This window comes from Lampetra planeri, chromosome 39 (assembly GCF_965212315.1).
Source record: "Lampetra planeri chromosome 39, kcLamPlan1.2.h2, whole genome shotgun sequence".
NCBI classification, from domain to species: domain Eukaryota; kingdom Metazoa; phylum Chordata; class Hyperoartia; order Petromyzontiformes; family Petromyzontidae; genus Lampetra; species Lampetra planeri.
The window spans coordinates 7419328-7438117 of record NC_136145.1 but is presented as its reverse complement, the minus strand read 5'-3'; the positions used below and the strand labels follow the sequence as shown (position 1 = coordinate 7438117).

The following is an 18790-nucleotide window of genomic DNA, read 5'->3' as shown; positions in this document are numbered from 1 at the left end:
TGTTGTACGGTCAGCACAAGAAGGCGGCAACCAGCCTCTATGCAGAGGGTGCCGGAGTGCATTCAAGAGGCATATACGGCAAGGGTCCGGTGGGCCGGTGTCATCGCCACTCGACCGGGGCAGTGGCGGCCTTGTGAGCTCGGAAGGGCTGCAGTTTATCTGGCCGAGATCTGCAGAGTGGCCGTGTGGCGTTCTCCCCCGCACCATTGACACGGCATTCTCGGCTGGACATGCTGCTGCTGTCCCAGGAAGGCCGGTTAGGGAGGGCTGTCTCTAGGCGGCGGCGTCACGGTAGACCTGACACATTTCCCAGGCAGGGAGGGGAGAAACGTTTTCCCTCCGCCTGAAAAAGTCTCCGTTACAGGTTCATAAGTTCGGATTTGGATTGTCGGCACACCGCCCTGTGAATAAGCAGTGCCGTTGTACTTGCGTTCAGCCCAGTCTGTATAGGCAGTCACCAACACAGTCCGGTCCCGCCCCTCTTCCCCACACAAAACGTTTCCAGGAAAAGAAAGGAGGAATGCATATAAAAAATTGGGTTGAATTGTTAAGTTTTGATTTAAAGCTTTCGTGACTGCAGGGATTCATCTTCTTGGTTCTTTCGGTAAAGTTACGTAGAAGGGAAGTAATAAAATAATAAAAATAAAACATAAAATAATTCTCACGACGTTTCGGCCTTGGTGGTGTTTCATTCTTCACCTGAGGACGGCTGCTTGCGTTGTGGCCGAAACGTCGTGAGAATTATTTTATTATGTTTTATTTTTATTATTTTATTACTTCCCTTCTACGTGACTTTACCGAAAGAACCAAGAAGATGTTAAGTTTTATTGTTAATTATCATTTGGTGATGTTGGTCAGATTAGACCTTTCTCGAATTTGTTCTCACCGAAGGCGGAGATGGCGCATCCCGTTTTTGTAGAGCCCTCGGATAGACTCGTCTGCAAGGGACGATGTGCCACGTGGTGCGGGCAGGGAGAGACCTGCCTGGCATTAAGTAAATTATTTATTAAAGTATGTTAGTTCCTGGGTTTCCAGCACAGGATGTAGATACAGATTTGGAGTGCGTTGGCAACCGCCTGTTCAAAATTGGGCTTCACGTCGGAACAAAGCCGTTTTATTTGTTGTGCAGCCTTTGCCATTCTGCTCTACGAGTGCGCTGCACAGATTGAACATTGGCCTCTGCGAGGCTAATCAGTTTTCAAGCGAGGATGGCAGCTACAAAGCAGCTGTATCGCATTAGTCACTGGGATGCTGCCCACTGTGGGCGCCCCGCCAAGGCGCCGTGTAGGCGGCATTTAGTAGTAGCGCTCTGCTGTGGGGCGTCGATTCAGAGAGTGTAAACCCTTCTTGGCCCACGTTTGGAACTACTTCCTGTCATTAACATCGGCGCAGTTTCTCAACTATAGCGTCGAAACGGTTAAGTCACCGGTTAAGTCACCGTTGGCTTTCGATACATGAGGGCGTAACAGTACCCAAGCCTTGCTTCACTGCTTGTTGTTAGGGATGACCTCGTTTGTTATTAATTTCACAGCTGACAGGTTGGCAGTTTTGCAAGTGTCATTCCTATATTTTATTTGATATTAGGCGTATGCACGTTGAGAATGGATTGAATTACTCGGGGCTTGTATTTATGATTCGTCCACTCAGCCTCGTACGTAATAAGATTTTTTTTTAAATGTATTTCAAAAATATTCAGTAAAACTCTGCACAGCTGAAATTAGCGATCCACACAAAATGTGTGCTCGTATTTCACTACACTGAATTATGTTTCTGTTCCTGGGATATTTTTGTTTGTACGGATCCAAGAGACAACCCACTTGGTAAGTGGGCTGCAATGGTGAACAGGCGAGTGTAATGAATGGTGGCACAATATTGCCCTCTGGCGTTGCCTTGCAGCTGATTGGCAGTCGCTGTAGAATCGGGGACAACGCGCGGTGGACGGACCGTTCCGTCGGCCTGATTTTCGGCACCGACAAATGTGTTCGTCGCTCCGTGTAATTGGCCTGCCATTATGTGAACACTTTCATTCTGTGAATGCCCTTAGTTCTAGATGATTAGTTTGACACGATGTCACACGGTGCACTTGCCTAGAGGATTGTTGTTTCCACGGCGGCATTTGCAAACCGCGCATCCAACATTAATTGTGGAGCAATTATTTTGATGGCAGTCCTATTAACGGGTTGGGGGGGGGGGACAATAAAGTTATGGAGCATCGCTGTTTATTTCGTGTTGTAAATTTCGGGTGTCTGCTTGGAAAATTGAATCGTGCCCAGGATTGAAAACAACATGACCGGAAACAAATTATTGGAACTTAGGTGCAGACCTGATGGAGGTAATACGCACTCACTTATTTGTCGCTGGCACTTAAAATGTCTCGAGTCTTTAAGTGAGCGCCTAATGAAATCGCCTCTTCAGGTAATTTTCATTCTACCCATTAGCCCTGGTCGCATAAAACGTTTGGGTTTGCGAAGTACTTGCGTGCGTATTGTTTTTAACGTTGTATTTTGTGTTTTTTTTCCCAGGGGACACCGAGGCTGACATGACTCTGAATGTCACAACTTCAGCGGCAGATGTCCCCGACTACGTGATGTGAGTCTCGCACGTTGTACGCGTCAGGGTCTGCCCCTGTGAGCGCGACACCAACTTCACGTGTCAGAGTTTGTGTACCAAGTAACGAAATCCACCTCCCCCTTATGAAATGTGCACCGAGCACTGTCCTGCAATGGTCCATAGTAATTCCCGGTTGTAAAAAGTCATGTTTTGTTTGTTTTATAGGAAGTGTTGACATGAACTTTTGCACTTGTTTACTGCTAAAGTCCAAGGTTTCCATCTGAAAATGTTAGTTGTCATTTTTACAGTAGAAACGTACTGACTAATGCGTTGGAATTTATGTATACAGTACGTAAACTTTGTAACCAGATAAGAGTCCGTTGAGATGACAATCTTTACTTGTGGGTTGAACTTAACATGATAATTTTAAACACTGCCGATCTAGAACCTTGAAATCTTTTCTCGTCAAAACAGACATCGTTTCGCTAAAACACATTAAAAGTCAAACCACAGCCACAAACAAAAATCCACACAGCTGTGTACAACACGAGCCTTCGGGGGTGTATCATGACACCCAAATCCCATGATTGCCAACCCCCCCCCCCCCGAACCCTTGCCACCCGACAGAAACTACAAACCCATCGCGTCCCCAGAGCAGCGTCAGAGTTACAAGAACGACTTCAACGCGGAGTACGAGGAGTACCGGGAGCTGCACGCTCGCATCGAGAATGTCACGAAGCACTTTGTGCAACTCGACGCGAAGCTGCGCAAGCTGCAGCCCAGCACGGAGGAGTACAAGGTCGGAGCGCGCGTGGCCACGCACTCACACACACGCACCTCGCTCCCGCGCGTGCACGTCTAGACCAAAATAGCCGCTGTAAATAAGTCGGGGGCGCAGCAATAAAATGTGCACTTTGATGCGCCTTCATGCGGGCTGTGATGCGGTAAACGGATATAAGCTGTGTTGTGAAGCTGATTTTGTTTTGCTTTTTGATGTTGGGAGGGTTTTCCTTTCCTTTCGCCTAAACATTGGAAGGGCCTTTCTTCGATGTTTGTAGTACATATCTAGTAGAACGCTGTTGAAGCCAGGCTTGCGGATCCAGCTGCGTGCACCCCAGCGGTCAACCTAAGTCTGGTTATGCCGTTGAATAAACATCTTGCCATAACGCTTTTCGTTTTATTTTGCAGAGTGTTCAGGACCAAGTTTTGAAAGAATACAAGCAGATAAAAAAGGTAAGCATATCGGGGTACGAGAGTCATTAATTCAAGTTGTTAGATTAATATTTGAAGGTGCCTGCTGCTGCTCCGTGTAGATATAAATTGCTGCTGTAATAGATTGCACATGCTTTGCTTGCTTAGATAACAGCCTTGTGATGCACTAAGCATGACCACACTGCCGCGCTCATCAAAATGTAATCACTTAAAATATATTATGTTTCGTAATTTGATCTTGCATCACAGCATTGGCTTGACTTCGAGCTCATGTTAGCAGTTGTTTGAACCCCCCCCCACCCCCCTTCCTTCCTTTCAACTCCAGATCAACCCAAATTTCCGTGAACAGAAACACCGCTGCCAGTATCTGCACCACAAGCTGTCGCACATCAAGCACCTCATCATGGAGTACGATCAGACCAGCGTGACCGTCTGGTAGCACCGCTTCAAACTCCGTAGCATTTCCCCCCCACCCCCCCCCCCCCCCCACGTCGTGACAACGCCGTTTTGCATTTCGGCGATCCCAAATGTTGTCGACCAGCTTCTGCGAGCTTCTCAACGTCAGGCATCTCTTTGAGGCGGAGGGTCAACCGGGTGAGGCTCACTTCAGCCAAGCTACGAGGAAGCCATACAAAAAACTAAATAAAAGCAACTGCAAAAAAAAACATTTCATAGCGGGCATTGGCAGATGGTACGTGTAAGGCAGCGTGGCCAAGTTTCAATTTATATTCCTTGACCATGGTCGTTGTTTTCCCTTCGGCAGCCCAAGTTGATGCGTTTCATGGTGTAATTGGCATAAGGTCTTGGATTGCTTGACTAAGAAAAAAGAGGGTTAGCGTGGTGCCGATTTCCCTTGCGTCTAGAAGTGGCCCCCTGAATGGCCTGTGGCTTCACGGCGCTTGATTTCCTGCGCAGTGGCGTTACGCAGCCTGGGGCTGCACGGGTTTCACTCTGGACCATCACCGTGCATTGCTGCCAAAATAATTTCGTGCACTAGAACTGGGTGCAGTACAGGGGGCTTTTGTTTCATGGACTGTGGCATATGTGTAGGGTGTTGGCCCTTTGTAAAAAAACAATTATATCGGCTGTTGTGGCGTAGGCGTTTTCCTTTCTCGGTTCGGTTATTTAATATTAGGCGCTTTTCAAGGGCTCTCTTAGTTATTTGGGGGGTTTAACCGAGAAGCTCCATTGAGCTCACGGGGGTTCAGGTGTGGAGTCGTGAGTCTTTTGATCTGTTTGCCCTCCCCTATGCCAAGGCACGAATTGCCCTTTCCCATGGCTCCTAACAAACCTTTTTTAAGTGTATTTTTAGAAATAATGACCAGTATAGTACAAGTTGTACGCTTCCACACACACGGTGGTACACACATAAGCAGTGGCTTCGAGCCAAATCCTTCTTTGGGTATAATCCTTTTTTGTCTGTGAAATAGGGAGAGGCTCATGCACACCCCTACTCCCCCCCCCCGCCCGTGTTAGGTGAGGTCACTCATATAATTCAACTTCGCTTCTTATCCTCTAGGTGTCACTGGCACACGCGGTGACATGTATATTTTGTTTTATCAGGTAAGGCCCACAGAGCTACATAGCTCTTTTCAGAAGCGACCTGGCCACAAATTTGAGCTCAACAAAGTGGCTTATCACGCGGAAATTTACAGCAGCCAAATACACTCTAAACGCACGTTGATTCTAAATGCGGAGGGAAGAACTAGGAGGAAAATCCACACAACCATGGGGAGAACATGCAAACTCCAAATGTGTAGGCTTCAGTGGTTGGGATCGAACCCACGACTTCCTGTATATTAGGCGAGGTAGTTAACATCTCACCACCGTGGCGCCCGATATGTAGCGTGGTGTTAACAATTATCGCGGCTACAAAATTGCCTTGACTGCCTCTCTGCTCATTCATTACACAGCTGTGTGCAAGGCTGCTGCAAAAAGGTGTCTTAAGTGTATTACTCTCCTGCTTGTTTCTGTTAATCTGCGTTACATTGCGTCTTTACCAGTCTTGGTCATTAACTGCCGCAGGAATTACACACTTGCCACAGTGATATACACACACACACGCTGACCTGCATAGGTTACCACGTTATTGTGAAGATGCTCTACTCCTTACACAACGTCGCCATCTTTCAGAACAACAGCACTTTATATTAATTTACCCCCCTGACTCAAACCCGTGCAACACAACGAACATGCATGCTTTTATGATGCCTCATGTCAGGGAGAACCATTTAACTGTGCGGAGGAGTTAATTTCTTTTCCCCGAAACGTCTTACTACTTGTGGTGTAAATAGATGCACTGCGTGGTGCGTGGGCGATATGGGCAGTATGGCTGTAATTGGGGCTTTGGGGTAAAAGTTTACCTCTTACCCAGTGGCAAACTTTTCCTTAAAGTTACTTTTAAATGCAAGCTATTTTAGACAAAGGAGACAAAGTTGGATACAACTGGTTTAATGCGATGCTTTCTTTTGCGCCGGTGGGGGAATCTCAGCTGCCGCTAAATGTTTGGATTTAGTGTTGTACATTGTATTATATTCCCTTACTCGTGAACACGACCCGACACTTCACGTTCTGTTGTGGACAAAGCTGGTGGTGCTTGTGGATCAGAACTACAGAATTGGGATGTTTAACGGGGACGTCATGCCGCCGAGGAAGACTCACTAAATGCGTGGGCTTACTCTTGAGAATGTTTTCTGTAATTTAATAGTTTTGTTTTGATGTTCACTGGAAAATCCAGGGAATTTAAAACTGGGGGGGGGGGGGGGCGGGAGGGGAGGGGAAAGACTAGCCTATGATCTTCACAAAGACCACATCTAAATGATGCTTTTCAACTAGTTTTGCTTTTTGCATCGGTGCACATTTGACACGATACGCGCACAAGGTCTAAACATCTGGATTAACTTAATGATAATTATTTACGACCCAATTCTCAGCATATTTATGGTGACAAACGAAACGGATTGACAAAAATAAAGCGTCCATTTCAATCCTTATCAATCCACTGCATGTGTCTTAAAAGTGCAAAAAGCAAAATAAAGGAATTCGCTTCGCTGTATCTTCTTCTCTACCGGGAGTTGCCGAGTGCACAAAATAATATATAGTTACGCTAGTTTTTCGGATGGGGAAAAAACAGCTGCCTACTTTCCCTCTCTGTTGAAAGAGAGAATAATGTACTTTATTACTTAATTGCATTTCCAAGCCGAATCCTGTACTGCTAAGCATTTAACGTGTAGTTAATATGCGCAAGTTAATCTTAAGATGTTGATAACATGATTACAGTGGGCTTTTGAATGAGTTTTGATGACCAGCCACTAAACATGCATAGGATGATTAGAGTGCGTTTACTGGTAGTCCATTTATAATTCAGTATTGAATGCTGCTATGGTGCGTACACTTTCTGTGCAAAGCTGAAGTCGTTATAAGACTGCCAGGGCATGCAACGTCTCATGTGGCATGCGGTGGAGCCTGAATTCCATTTTGTTTTCGTCACTCACATGGAAGTGAAAAGTGGCACCTGGGCTGGCCTGCCCCAGGACTGAAGCAACCTTGGCCAAAATTCAGCCCTGGAAATTGGAAATGTTGAGAGAGTGGTTGTGTGCTGAAGGGATGGATGGATGAGCGAGAGAATGCTGTGAGGGCGAGCACGGGGGACACACGTGCTTGCCTTTAACTTAAAACAAAGTACGTGTTTGGTTGCAGGAGCAAACAAAATACTTTAACGGCTTTGCTAAACAAAACCTGCAAGTTTTGTGTAGTGTGACCTGCCCTATTGTTTAAAATGAAACGACCCTCGCGTAAGAGCACGTGAATGGTACTCGTTTTTTTTGCCGTCGTGATAATCTGGGAAATGATAGTTTGTGCATTTTCGCAGCGTTGCCATGTGCTGCGCCATCACGGCTCTCGTGGCTTCCATGCAAACTTAACATCAAAATTCGTGCTGTTTTTCCACGCTCCGTCAATGTAGAATTGAGGGGACAGTTTACCAGATGTTCTCGGTGCAAGAGAAGCCTGGGGTTTTCAAAAGGTTTATTTTCTGTTTGTTTTTAAAAACTCGACTGCGTTGGTCATTTTGAATTGCTGTACAATATAAAATTTAATCGCCTGTGCAACGGTAGAAATTCATATTTTGAGAACTGGTGTACTCGCCTAAATGCGGCGCTTGGATTGGCTCCGGCTGCAGTGACACGAATATTAAAGCTGGCTTGCCCTGCAGCCACTGTTCCAAGAATAAGCATGCAGATGGATCGGTCTTTTCAGAACTGCATTCATGCCACATACTTCTGGTGCCAATTTCCAACCAGAACAAATCCAGTTTGATTGCATCTCCATGTGCAGGCGATGGTGCGGTCAGTCATACCAGTATTCTGTGCCTGCTCATGGCGTTTATATTCTCATCTACGTAGAAACGCACTGTTTTTTTTTCTGGCCGGCATTTAGGGCAGGATGTGCTGTGTGTACTTGCTGTTGATTTGTCCGGCGTTTTGAGAACGGTGATGTCTTTGCAATCTCTGCCCAAATAAAAACTATTTTGGGACAGCATGCCCAAGGACTTCGTGGTCTTACTCTGTCAACACGACATTCTCTTCGTCGTTTTCCTTTGTAATGAAAAAAAATGATTCTAGATTTGAAGTTTTCGTGACTGCAAGGATTTATACTCTTTGGTTTTTTCGGTAAAGTCACGTCGGTGAAAAATTTAAATAAAATAAATCACGACGTTTTGGGCGCAACACAAGTGTCCTAGCGAAAACACACCACTTAAAATGTCCAACAGCCCTGTCAGTCTGCCCATACCAATGTCGGTCATGCTAACATGAACCCACTGAGAGAGACATGGCCATTGTGAGTCCACTGAGAGACACGGCCATTGAGAGACGGCCATCATGCACCATGGTTGTAAGGTGGGGGTCACTGACCATTTTAGTAGTCAATGATTTTGGTCTTGACCAGACGTACAACTGTTTTACAAGTGTATAGCTTGGTTATGACCAGTGCAGAACAGCTCCAAACGTCGCTTTCATAAATACGTAACTGAATATCCACAATCACAATTTAAATTGAGAAGGTAATAAGATATATATTTTTTAATCCATTCAATTTTGAACAGGATTATTGTTCTCGTAAGATTAGGCATTACAACTCGATGTTTAATTTTATCAAAAGCCACGAGCATTCAAGAACCCCAACATCCAATGTACTGCTCCAAATGTAGTTACTAAACGTGCTTTCAATTCAATTTACACCAAACATTCAAATGTGTCAGAATAATCTTTAGTTCCGTGTTATATAAAGGGTCTGAAATTGACAATTTTACATTTTCACCCCAAATTTCAGTGAGCTCGTTCTTCACATCGTGTTGACAGGGGTTGCATTCTTATATACAAAACGTGCATTTAAGCTGTTCAATTGTACATGTGTTTATCAAAAGTTATTTACATTGATGACGTTGCAAATTAAACCGCTGCAAAATGTTATCCAAAGTGTTGCTTGTAATTTTCCAACCGTTTCGGGTTCATCGCATCCAAGCAAGTCGAACAGCACTTACCCACGCAAATAAACGCACTACAGTTGTAGAGAAAGCAATTTTGCATTAATACACAAAGCAAAATGAATGTTCCTTTGCGAAATGCACTCGGTTCAAATTACGAAAAGGATATACGGAAATGGCTTAACTGTCCATTAGTGCTTCTTGTCAAGTCACAAACTGTTGCTGCAAGCGTCGTGTGTAGTTTGTCAACCATTCGTAGGTGGAGTTCCATTCGGAACGCCTAAACGTGATGTTAGCAAGTGTGAAGTATGCAGTCAACACGTTCCTTCGGGGTGGGCAGGTAGGAACTTGGTTGGACAGCGCATTCGTGCAATCCGTGTCACGTGGCGCAAGCTGCGTGGGGCGACGCGTCACGTGGTGCTGAGCATCACGTGGTGCTGAGCCCACCCGAAGCGCCCTATGAAATACAAATCGAGGGCATGGCTGTGCACGACAGACAAATAATCCATGGTGGGCAGTGTGGAACTGTTCCTACTTGTATTAATCGTTCTTTATAACGAACAAAAACTCCCAAATATAACTTCGTGGGCAGCTACGGAGTTTGTCACGATTGTCTGTTAATTTTCGTAAGTGCAACTTTTTAAAATGTTATCTATATGGTCACTAAATGTGAGACGAGTCGTCACCATCCATGATCAATCTACTGACGGATTGAAGGGCTCCACGCATTGGGCAATTTCATTGGTTTGTCTTTACAGTCGACGTCCCCTATACCGTCAATCTCGACCGCAGGCCAAAGTAAAATTCGGCGCCAGGGAATTGCCGCGCGCTTTTAAAACACCAAACTTGCGCGCGCCAAATTTGTCATTGAACACATTCGATGCCACCAAAATCATGAAAGCGAAATTAACAAAACCCGTTGGTTTTTTTCCCTCCCTTGGAAATAAATTCTCACAATCGGAGCAGCAAAGAATCGATGGTGTTACACAGTATTGTTTTTGGTAGAGTACCCCCCCCCCTTATCCATTGGCACATTAGGAGCCGGAGCAGGGCTCTGGGCGGTGCCACAAAGTGGTTCTCCACTGGATATTTGCCACGTTGAACGGAACCCAAACCGTGATACGCTGGCCTCAAACGGGATCCTGTATCTGGCTGGAGACCAACTCCTGCCAGGGGTGGTGCTAATGACGCATTCATCGAATGCGACTTCGCTCAATACACCCGAGGACAAAGCATCACTGCGTTTTCGACGTGCGCCTGCATTCACAGCGTGTTACCTTGTTGGCACGGCTCAACTTCTGCGGTGGAAAAAACAAGCTGACGCGGCTCTGATGTGCAATGAAAAAAAAAGAGGCGTGTACGAGCTTCCCCCGGGGTGGCGTAGCCGACGGGCTCAGGGCTTGAGCTTGAGCCAGGGGTGCGTGATCTGGAGGATTCCAAGCACGGAGGAGATCACCCCGCACAGGCCCACGACGCCGGGCGACGATTGACGCAGACCCAGGCGGTCCAGCGGGATGACGACGTCGCACAGGTTCTTCACCAGGTCCAGCAGCACCGCGTGGTTCGTCCGCATGACGTGGCACGTCAGCGCGCAGTACCCACGCACCTGCACGCGCAGCAAAAAATCGATGGTGTTACAGTCTTGCCAAAACTCGTACGTAAATATACGTACGGCCTCACTATGCTGTGTCAGTCATGGGGGGGGGGGGTTTTCGGAGCAAATTTCACTGAGGGTTGGTCGGAGAAGGGCCGATTCTAATACCATTGATATCAGCCATATCCGAGAAACAATGGGTCACCGAATTCATAGCATAGCCCGCTAAGCACCTCAGGTTTCTATAATATACAAACAAATCTATTTCATGTTTTCCTAAGATGAATCGGCATCCACAGCCATACCCAGTATAACCTTTTAAACCGAGTCGCCGTAACGATGATGAATACAATTTCTAGAATTAGCATAGGCCGGACAAGCGTGTGCGCGTGTCTGCAACGGTGGACGTGAAGACAGTGCGTGTGCCCGTGTGCCCGCGTACCCACGTACCCGCGTACCCGTGTACCCACGTACCCGTGTACCCACGTACCCGTGTACCCGTGTACCCACGTACCCGTGTACCCACGTACCCGCGTGCCCGTGTACCCGCGTACCCGCGTGCCCGTGTACCCGCGTACCCGCGTGCCGGTGTACCCGCGTGCCCGTGTACCCACATACCCGCGTGCCAAGCCGCGCCGGGTCCCCGCTCCCCTGGGAGTACTCCTCTCCGTTGGCCCACTCGGCCACGGCGCCGCCGGACCGGCCCCCTCGCTTCCCCCGCGCTCGTGCCTCCCTGTCCACCAGCAGCGCCACCTCGTAGGCGTCGCGCGCCAGGCCCATGAGCAGCACCAGCAGGTAGAAGCGGAACGCCCGCTTGCTCCACTTGTCCGAGTCAAGCTTCGCGATCAGCCCCAACCTGATGCAAGCGCGCGTGCACACGCGCCAACGCGGGTTAACGTGCTTCCCGTAGGAAACGTTTTTAAACTACGGGCAGCAAGCCTTCAATGCATCAGCTCTGTCTTTACTGGAATGGAAGAGAAGACAGAAATGAGAGTGGAAGGGATTATTTGCGATGTGCTGTGCACCGGGGTCCACAGTGATCATAAAATACTTTCAAACACAAGGGCATGTTGGACGGCGTAACTTAATCCACGTGGATACAGACTTTTCCTAACTTGTGATAAGTTTAAATTTGATTTAAAGCTTTCGTGACTGCAGGGATTCATATTCTTGGTTCTTTCGGTAAAGTCACGTAGAAGGGAAAACAAGATAATGATAAGTTTGTTTCTCCATCGGAACCTCAATTGCCAGTAGCAAAATATGATAATTGTTTTTTTACCCTTTTATCTGGCAACAAAACTGACACCTTTTTTTTTACAAGGAGTCATGTTTGCATTGACCACAATACCTGCAGTCGGAATGCAAACAAAAAACATAACTCTGATAATGTATGCACTGTCCTTGAAATTGATTGGTCCACACCCGAGACAGCTTTTATTAGAGCCTAGTCTCACATGGTGTTGGACCAGATGATGCCAAAAGGCACAAAAAAAAGTGTCAGTTTTGTTGCCAGATAAAACGGTAAAAAACCAATTATCAAGTTTGTTTCTGTTTACTCAAGTTTTATTCCGTTTGTGCTGTCGGTGTCACGTCAAGCGATGGAAGTAACTTATCGGAGCTCACACAGCAGTGCCGCCCTCTATGTGACGAGAACAGCTCACTGAAGTAATGTCACAGTGGGGAGGGAGAGACACTTCCCATCTGCCCTGCCACTGAGACGCTACGACGTTGGTGACACGTGCCATTTATTGGTTCGCAGAAAACGTTCATGTTTCAGGTCACTCAAACACGTTTAACATACAAACATAAATAATAAGATAACTAATTGGGCGTGTGGTCAAATTGATGTTTTATGTCTCACAGCTGAAATTATCCATATTAAGGAGACAACCGAACGCAAGATGACGCGTTTTTTTACTCGGTCATTGGTAACTGGGCTTAGACCAACAACTCGCAACGCTTGAGAAGCCGTCTGTGAGGCACAGGAGGAGCGCCAGAAGTGGAATCTAAACACGTGCCTGCTCCTACTGGTGTGTGCATGTAAGCACACACCACCGGTGCTGAACGTCTTCAGCTTGTTGATCCATTACAGCAAGGTCAGGTCTGACACCAGCATTGAATTCAAGATGCGATCGTGACCGCACCATGTAACTCGCCAAAAATTAAATCTTAGGTACTGTTACAGACACCGTGATCCAATGTGCCAAGTTTAGCCTTCGATGGCGATAATTTTCCAGGGGCGACCGCGTCACACGGCGACACGGAGCTCCGTTCGCGTCGGTGAGGCTCGTGCAATCGCTTGGCATGAGTTGGCCAAAGCAACGGGGGGGGGGGGGGGAACGCCTATGACAGGCTGACCCGGTACACCCAGCACACGCCTGGCGAGTGCTGCCACTACGATCAGCGAGTCGGCTGCCCACTGGCATGGTGTGTTGGTGCCACTGCCGCCGCTGCATACTTTCCAGCCCAGAGCAAGTTGTCGCAGGCGAGGTAGAGGCCACGGTTCAGCTGTGCCACCGTCAGACACAGACGCAGCACGGGGTCGGACAAGTGCACGGTCCTCCGGGCGGCAACCACGCAGTCTGCCGACTGACCCAACCGTAGCACTGCAGAGGGGGAGGCTCGTTGTTATTCTCAGAAATAACCTCCACTCTGCAATATAGTGGCTGTGTGTAGTACGGTGTTTGTATTGGCAGTGCGTAGTGGCTCTGTGAGGTTTTTGTTGTCGCAGTGTATAGTGGCTTTATGTCTTGTTGACTCCATAATGCGAATTGACCCTCAACATTGGACGTCAATGTGTAATGGCCCTGGCTTTGTATCTCTGCAGATTGCCGAATGGAACGTGTGCGTCAGTTACTGTCACAGTTTCCTCTTCCACAGCACCAGGATGGCTATGGCTGCATTGGGATTGTTTTTTGTTTCTGAAAATCAAAAGGTCAAATGTAGGCTCCCTTGTGATACGAAGCATGTATTATTCATTCTGAGTCTCAGGCAGCCAGACTAAGGTGTCAATCTCCTACGTCGTAATCTACACGTCACTGCATCAGACACGATTTTACAGAAAAAGGATGAATTTTTGCCCGGGTCACTTTTATGCGCACCATCTATAGTGATATAGAAATATCAAGTCAACACTTGCTTCGTGTACACGTGACACAAAAAAATAAACACGGGGTGTTTTGTTTTTTTGAAGCTTCAAAAAGACAATGTAATGCATCGCCATTGAAACACTTGCATATATTTTGGTTTTATATTCAACAAAACGTACATCGCATTCTGTATATTGTTATTCTGCAAGTAAGAATATTTTGTCAATCCACTGCTGGATGAGGGCCTCCCCCACACCCTGTGGGGACGTGGGGATTATTGGACCATACTTCCTGGTCAGTGTGGGATGATGGCGGGGAGAATAAAACATTGTACAAATAGATTTTTCCAGACAAACCTCTGCTGCCCATATAGCCCCACAGTTGATAACAACGTGTTGTGCATGGTGGTCACTCGTTCAATCACTATCCTGGGTCAACGCTGCTTAACCTCCAACATCTCATGAGATTGGGAACAATACAGGTGATTTGTTCATAGGTCATCTCGTTATTAACCTAATGGGATTGTTACCGTTTAAAAACACCCCGGCTGCCACGCGAGTGAATGGACAAGCGAGTGTATGGACTCACTCTTCCTGCCCATACTCAGGTGAGTCTCCAGCTGCTTGAGGAGGGCTGCCACGTCGCCACTGAGCCCAGCCGTGCCCGCCAGGTGGTGGAGCAGCGTGCAGGTGTACTGCGCTGTCCTGCAAGACAGTCGCCCATCCTCGCGTTCAACACCGCGGCTCCACGGAGCTTCTCGTCGCATGGGAGCTGAAGCAGCAATCGCCTTCCTCCCTTCTGCAATTAACCTGGGTTTTCTCAAGTGTCGTGAGCTGATGGGTTTAGCCATTGGCCGGCTCCAGAGGGGTGCTGGGATGGGCCCATTTGGCCCACCATAGTTCACTCTCCTTAGCGGCATTTAAACTAAATTATGCAAAATTATTATTTTTTATCATGTAAGGTTCACTGAGCAAAAGAGCTCTTTTTCAGAAGCAGCCTCTCCACAAATGATAGCTCAACGAAGTGGCTTATCACGTGGACATTTATGGCAGCCAAATACTCGAAAAACATATTTCTAAAAGTGGATGGAAAATCCCATAGAAAAATCCACACGACCACGGGGAGAACATGCAAACTCAAAATATACAGCAGGCGTCAGGGTCGGGATCGGGATCGAACCCACGACCTCCTGTGTACCAGGCGAGGTAGTTAACATCTCATAGCCACCGTGATGATGAGAGAGACGCAGACTCCAAATATTCAGCAGCAGGCGTGAGGGTCGGGATTGAACCCACGACCTCCTGTGTACCAGGCGAGGTAGTTAACATCTCGCCCCCCCACACAACAAGTCTACACCCACCCCCCTACCCGACCCCCATCCGTGAGGAGCTGGTGCCAGACCCTCACGCGTAAAAATGTAACGTTAAATGCACTTAATTTGGCTTTACATAGACCAGGGGTGGGGAACGTCCGACCCGCGGGCCGTATAAGGCCCGCAAAATCATTTAATCTGGCCCTGCCAAGGCAACCGCAGGCGGGACTCGAGATTCAATAAATCTAGGAGCAAACCTGGAAAAGCAGTTGCGAGTAGCAACACCATCAATACCGGCTAGCATCACACGCCTCGCCAAAGAGAAGCAGTTACAGCCATCACATTAGGGGCGAGTTAATTAAATGTTTGACCAAATATAACGGACTAATTTTTAAGTTGATAATTTTGTATGGCCAGCGAATGATGTTATATAAATATCCAAATGGCCCTTGGCAGAAAAAAAGTTTCCCCACCCCTGACTGAGACGAGGAACATCACTCTGTGCAGCAGCAGTGGGTGGGTAAGTGCCGCCCCCTACTGTATGGACCAGAGGTCACTCGTTAACCTCTCAGAGGTAGCTCTGCGGTATCTGCTTTCACGGATCGCTGTCCTTGCCACAGACTGAATGTCTTTGTCAGTCTCATGATGCGATACCTATCACGCAATTTGGACAAACATGTGGAGGCAGATTCTCATGTTAATTCGACCGTGCCGAGAGACGCTGTAACAGAGTGTGGGACAAGGAGAGACAAGATGGAGCCAATGGAGAGGACATGATGAGGGGTCTAGGATTAATGTACACTCACAGATTCACCCCACCCACGGAATCGATTGTCAACATTTCGAATTGCGAGGCAATTCTTGTAATGTATAACCACGTGGTGGATGTAGTTGTAAGTGCCAAGTGAATTCATTGCATACAAGAAACCAGCATCACTCTTAGCCATGGTCTATCCACTGCTAGATGAAGACGCCCACCCTCCCCCCATCACCATCCCTCGCGTTACTGCAGCACATGCAGTAGCAATGCGGAATAATCGATTCTCACAGCAAGATACAAGGCACATTATCGTCAGTGTGAGACTCAATGCAATCATCGCCGCATGATGCCCAGTGGGGGCCCAACGCGTGCGGCAGATACAGGGAGAGAGGGGCAGAGACAGGGAGAGAGGGACAGAGAGAGAAAGGCAGTGACAGGGAGAGAGGGAGAGAAGGGACAGTGCTGCGGCGCGTGCGGAGGTCACTCAGTCTGGGGTAGAGGTCAGGTGCAAGATTTTCATAAATTAAACAAAAATAAACAAAAAAAGTTACCAGGTAAGGCCCACTGAGCTATGTAGCTCTTTTTCAGAAGCGACCTGGCCACAAATGATAGCTCAACGAAGTGGATTATCACGTGGAAATGCATAGCAGCCAAATACTCTAAACGCCGTGATGTTGATTCTAAACGTGGAAGGAAAACCAGAGGACCCGGAGAAAAATCCACGCCACCACAGGGAGAGAGACACCGCAGACTCCAAATACCAAATATACAGCAGCAGGCGTCAGGGTCGGGATTGAACTCACGACCTCCTGCGTACCAGGCGAGGTAGTCAACATCTCTCAGTGTCTGGGATTGAACCCACGACCTCCTGTGCACCAGGCGAGGTAGTTAACATCTCTCAGTGTCTGGGATCGAACCCACGACCTCCTGTATACCAGGCGAGGTAGTCAACATATCTCAGTGTCTGGGATTGAACCCACGACCTCCTGTGCACCAGGCGAGGTAGTCAACATCTCTCAGTGTCTGGGATTGAACCCACGACCTCCTGTGCACCAGGCGAGGTAGTCAACATCTCTGTGTCTGGGATTGAACCCACGACCTCCTGTGCACCAGGTGAGGTAGTCAACATCTCTCAGTGTCTGGGATTGAACCCACGACCTCCTGTGCACCAGGCGAGGTAGTTAACATCTCTCAGTGTCTGGGATTGAACCCACGACCGCCTGTGTACCAGGTGAGGTAGTTAACGTCTCTCAGTGTCTGGGATTGAACCCACGACCGCCTGTGTACCAGGTGAGGTAGTTAACGTCTCTCAATGTATGGGATTGAACCCACGACCTCCTGTGTACCAGGCGAGGTAGTCAACATCTCTGTGTCTGGGATTGAACCCACGACCTCCTGTGCACCAGGCGAGGTAGTTAACATCTCTGTGTCTGGGATTGAACCTACGACCTCCTGTGTACCAGGCGAGGTAGTCAACATCTCAGAGCAGGAGGCGGTGTTGAAAGGGAAGCGAAACTCTATCCAGGCTGCACAATCAGAGCCCGGTCCCTGGGCCAACGAGGTGAGGGGTGACGATGGCGCTTCGAGGGTTGTTGCGGCCCTTTGGATGGGAGCCACCCCACGTCGTACGGGTCGCGTGGCGCTTACTTTGACCATACTTCACCGCGCTGGTCAGTGCGTGATCGGAGGCGTCACTTGGAAAATATTTATTTTGTTGTTTATTAAACGTCCTTCATTGCGAGAGTGATTATAATCAGCGCTGCCCTCGCGAGAGGCCCGCCGAGTCCTCACGCCCCCGACGAGAGCGGGCGGCTCAAGTTGTTTCTAACATCGCGGCCTGTTGACGACCTTCTTCCAGCAGTGGACTGAGCATGGCTGTAATAATTAGCAAAGGAGGGCTCACTCGACGTTTACAAAACCTAACGCGGATACGCGCAGACAGGTAGCGCGGCGCACGCGATTGGTCAATCTCGCCCAAGCCCCACCCCCCTCGGGCCGCTTCGGCCAATGGCGGCGCAGGAACGCATCGCGCCACGCCCCCACCGCGCGATGCGCTGTGCGGATTCTAAAGCGAAGGCTTCTTCACAAACAGCTAGGCCGCGGCTGTCGTTCGCTCCCTCAGCGTTGCCCGCAGCCTCCGCAGCCTCCGCCGCTCGGCTAACGAGGGCGCGGCCCCGCCACCCACCGATAGATCTTCTCCTTGGCCGGACTCTGCGCCGTGAACTTCACGAATGGCTCCATGGCGACCTGGGGGGGAGGGGGTGGAGGTGGTCGCCTCAGCACCGCGCGACGAGTGGCGAGCCGAGTGCGCAAAGGCCACGGCTTCTGTCTGCCGCGACGTGGTGGCCAACAGCGCAGGAAGCAGTTTCTGTCTGAATCGCTTCTGTCTGCCACCGCTTCTGTTCGTGTTCGCGCATTACGATTGAATGACTTTAAAACCCTCACTCACTCACCCTCACTCACCCTCTCACTCGCTCACCATCTCACTCACTCACCCTCTCACTCACTCACCCTCTCACTCACTCACCCTCTCACTCACTCACCCTCACTCACCCTCACTCACCCTCACTCACTCACCAAGCCTCTCTCACTCACTCACCCTCTCACTCACTCAACCTCTCACTCACTCACCCTCTCACTCACTCACCCTCTCACTCACCCTCTCACTCACCCTCACCCTCACTCACCCTCACTCACCAAGCCTCTCTCACTCACTCACCCTCTCACTCACTCACCCTCTCACTCACTCACCCTCTCACTCACTCTCTCACTCACTCACCCTCACTCA

General features: G+C 48.5%; 2 protein-coding genes across 2 annotated transcripts in view; one reads left to right on the top strand and one right to left on the bottom strand.

Moving 5' to 3' along the window:
- The window catches only part of LOC144731569 (RNA polymerase II elongation factor ELL2-like), a 51319-nt gene extending 43018 nt beyond the window's left edge, over positions 1-8301 (top strand). Inside the window, exons 9-12 of the mRNA XM_078612716.1 lie at positions 2523-2589; positions 3178-3349; positions 3739-3783; positions 4088-8301. Coding sequence (XP_078468842.1) covers positions 2523-2589; positions 3178-3349; positions 3739-3783; positions 4088-4201 — 398 coding nt within the window. The 3' untranslated portion in view covers positions 4202-8301. The remainder of the gene's footprint in view (positions 1-2522; positions 2590-3177; positions 3350-3738; positions 3784-4087) is intronic.
- A 527-nt stretch (positions 8302-8828) lies between these two features.
- LOC144731570 (peroxisomal membrane protein 11B-like) lies at positions 8829-18341 on the bottom strand. Its single transcript, XM_078612717.1, has 5 exons — positions 18188-18341; positions 14519-14634; positions 13300-13447; positions 11460-11697; positions 8829-10853 (listed from the first exon to the last, which is right to left on the bottom strand). The coding sequence occupies exons 1-5, from the start codon at positions 18241-18243 to the stop codon at positions 10641-10643; spliced, it is 771 nt and encodes a 256-aa protein (XP_078468843.1). The 5' UTR covers positions 18244-18341; the 3' UTR covers positions 8829-10640.
- Positions 18342-18790: the final 449 nt, after the last annotated feature.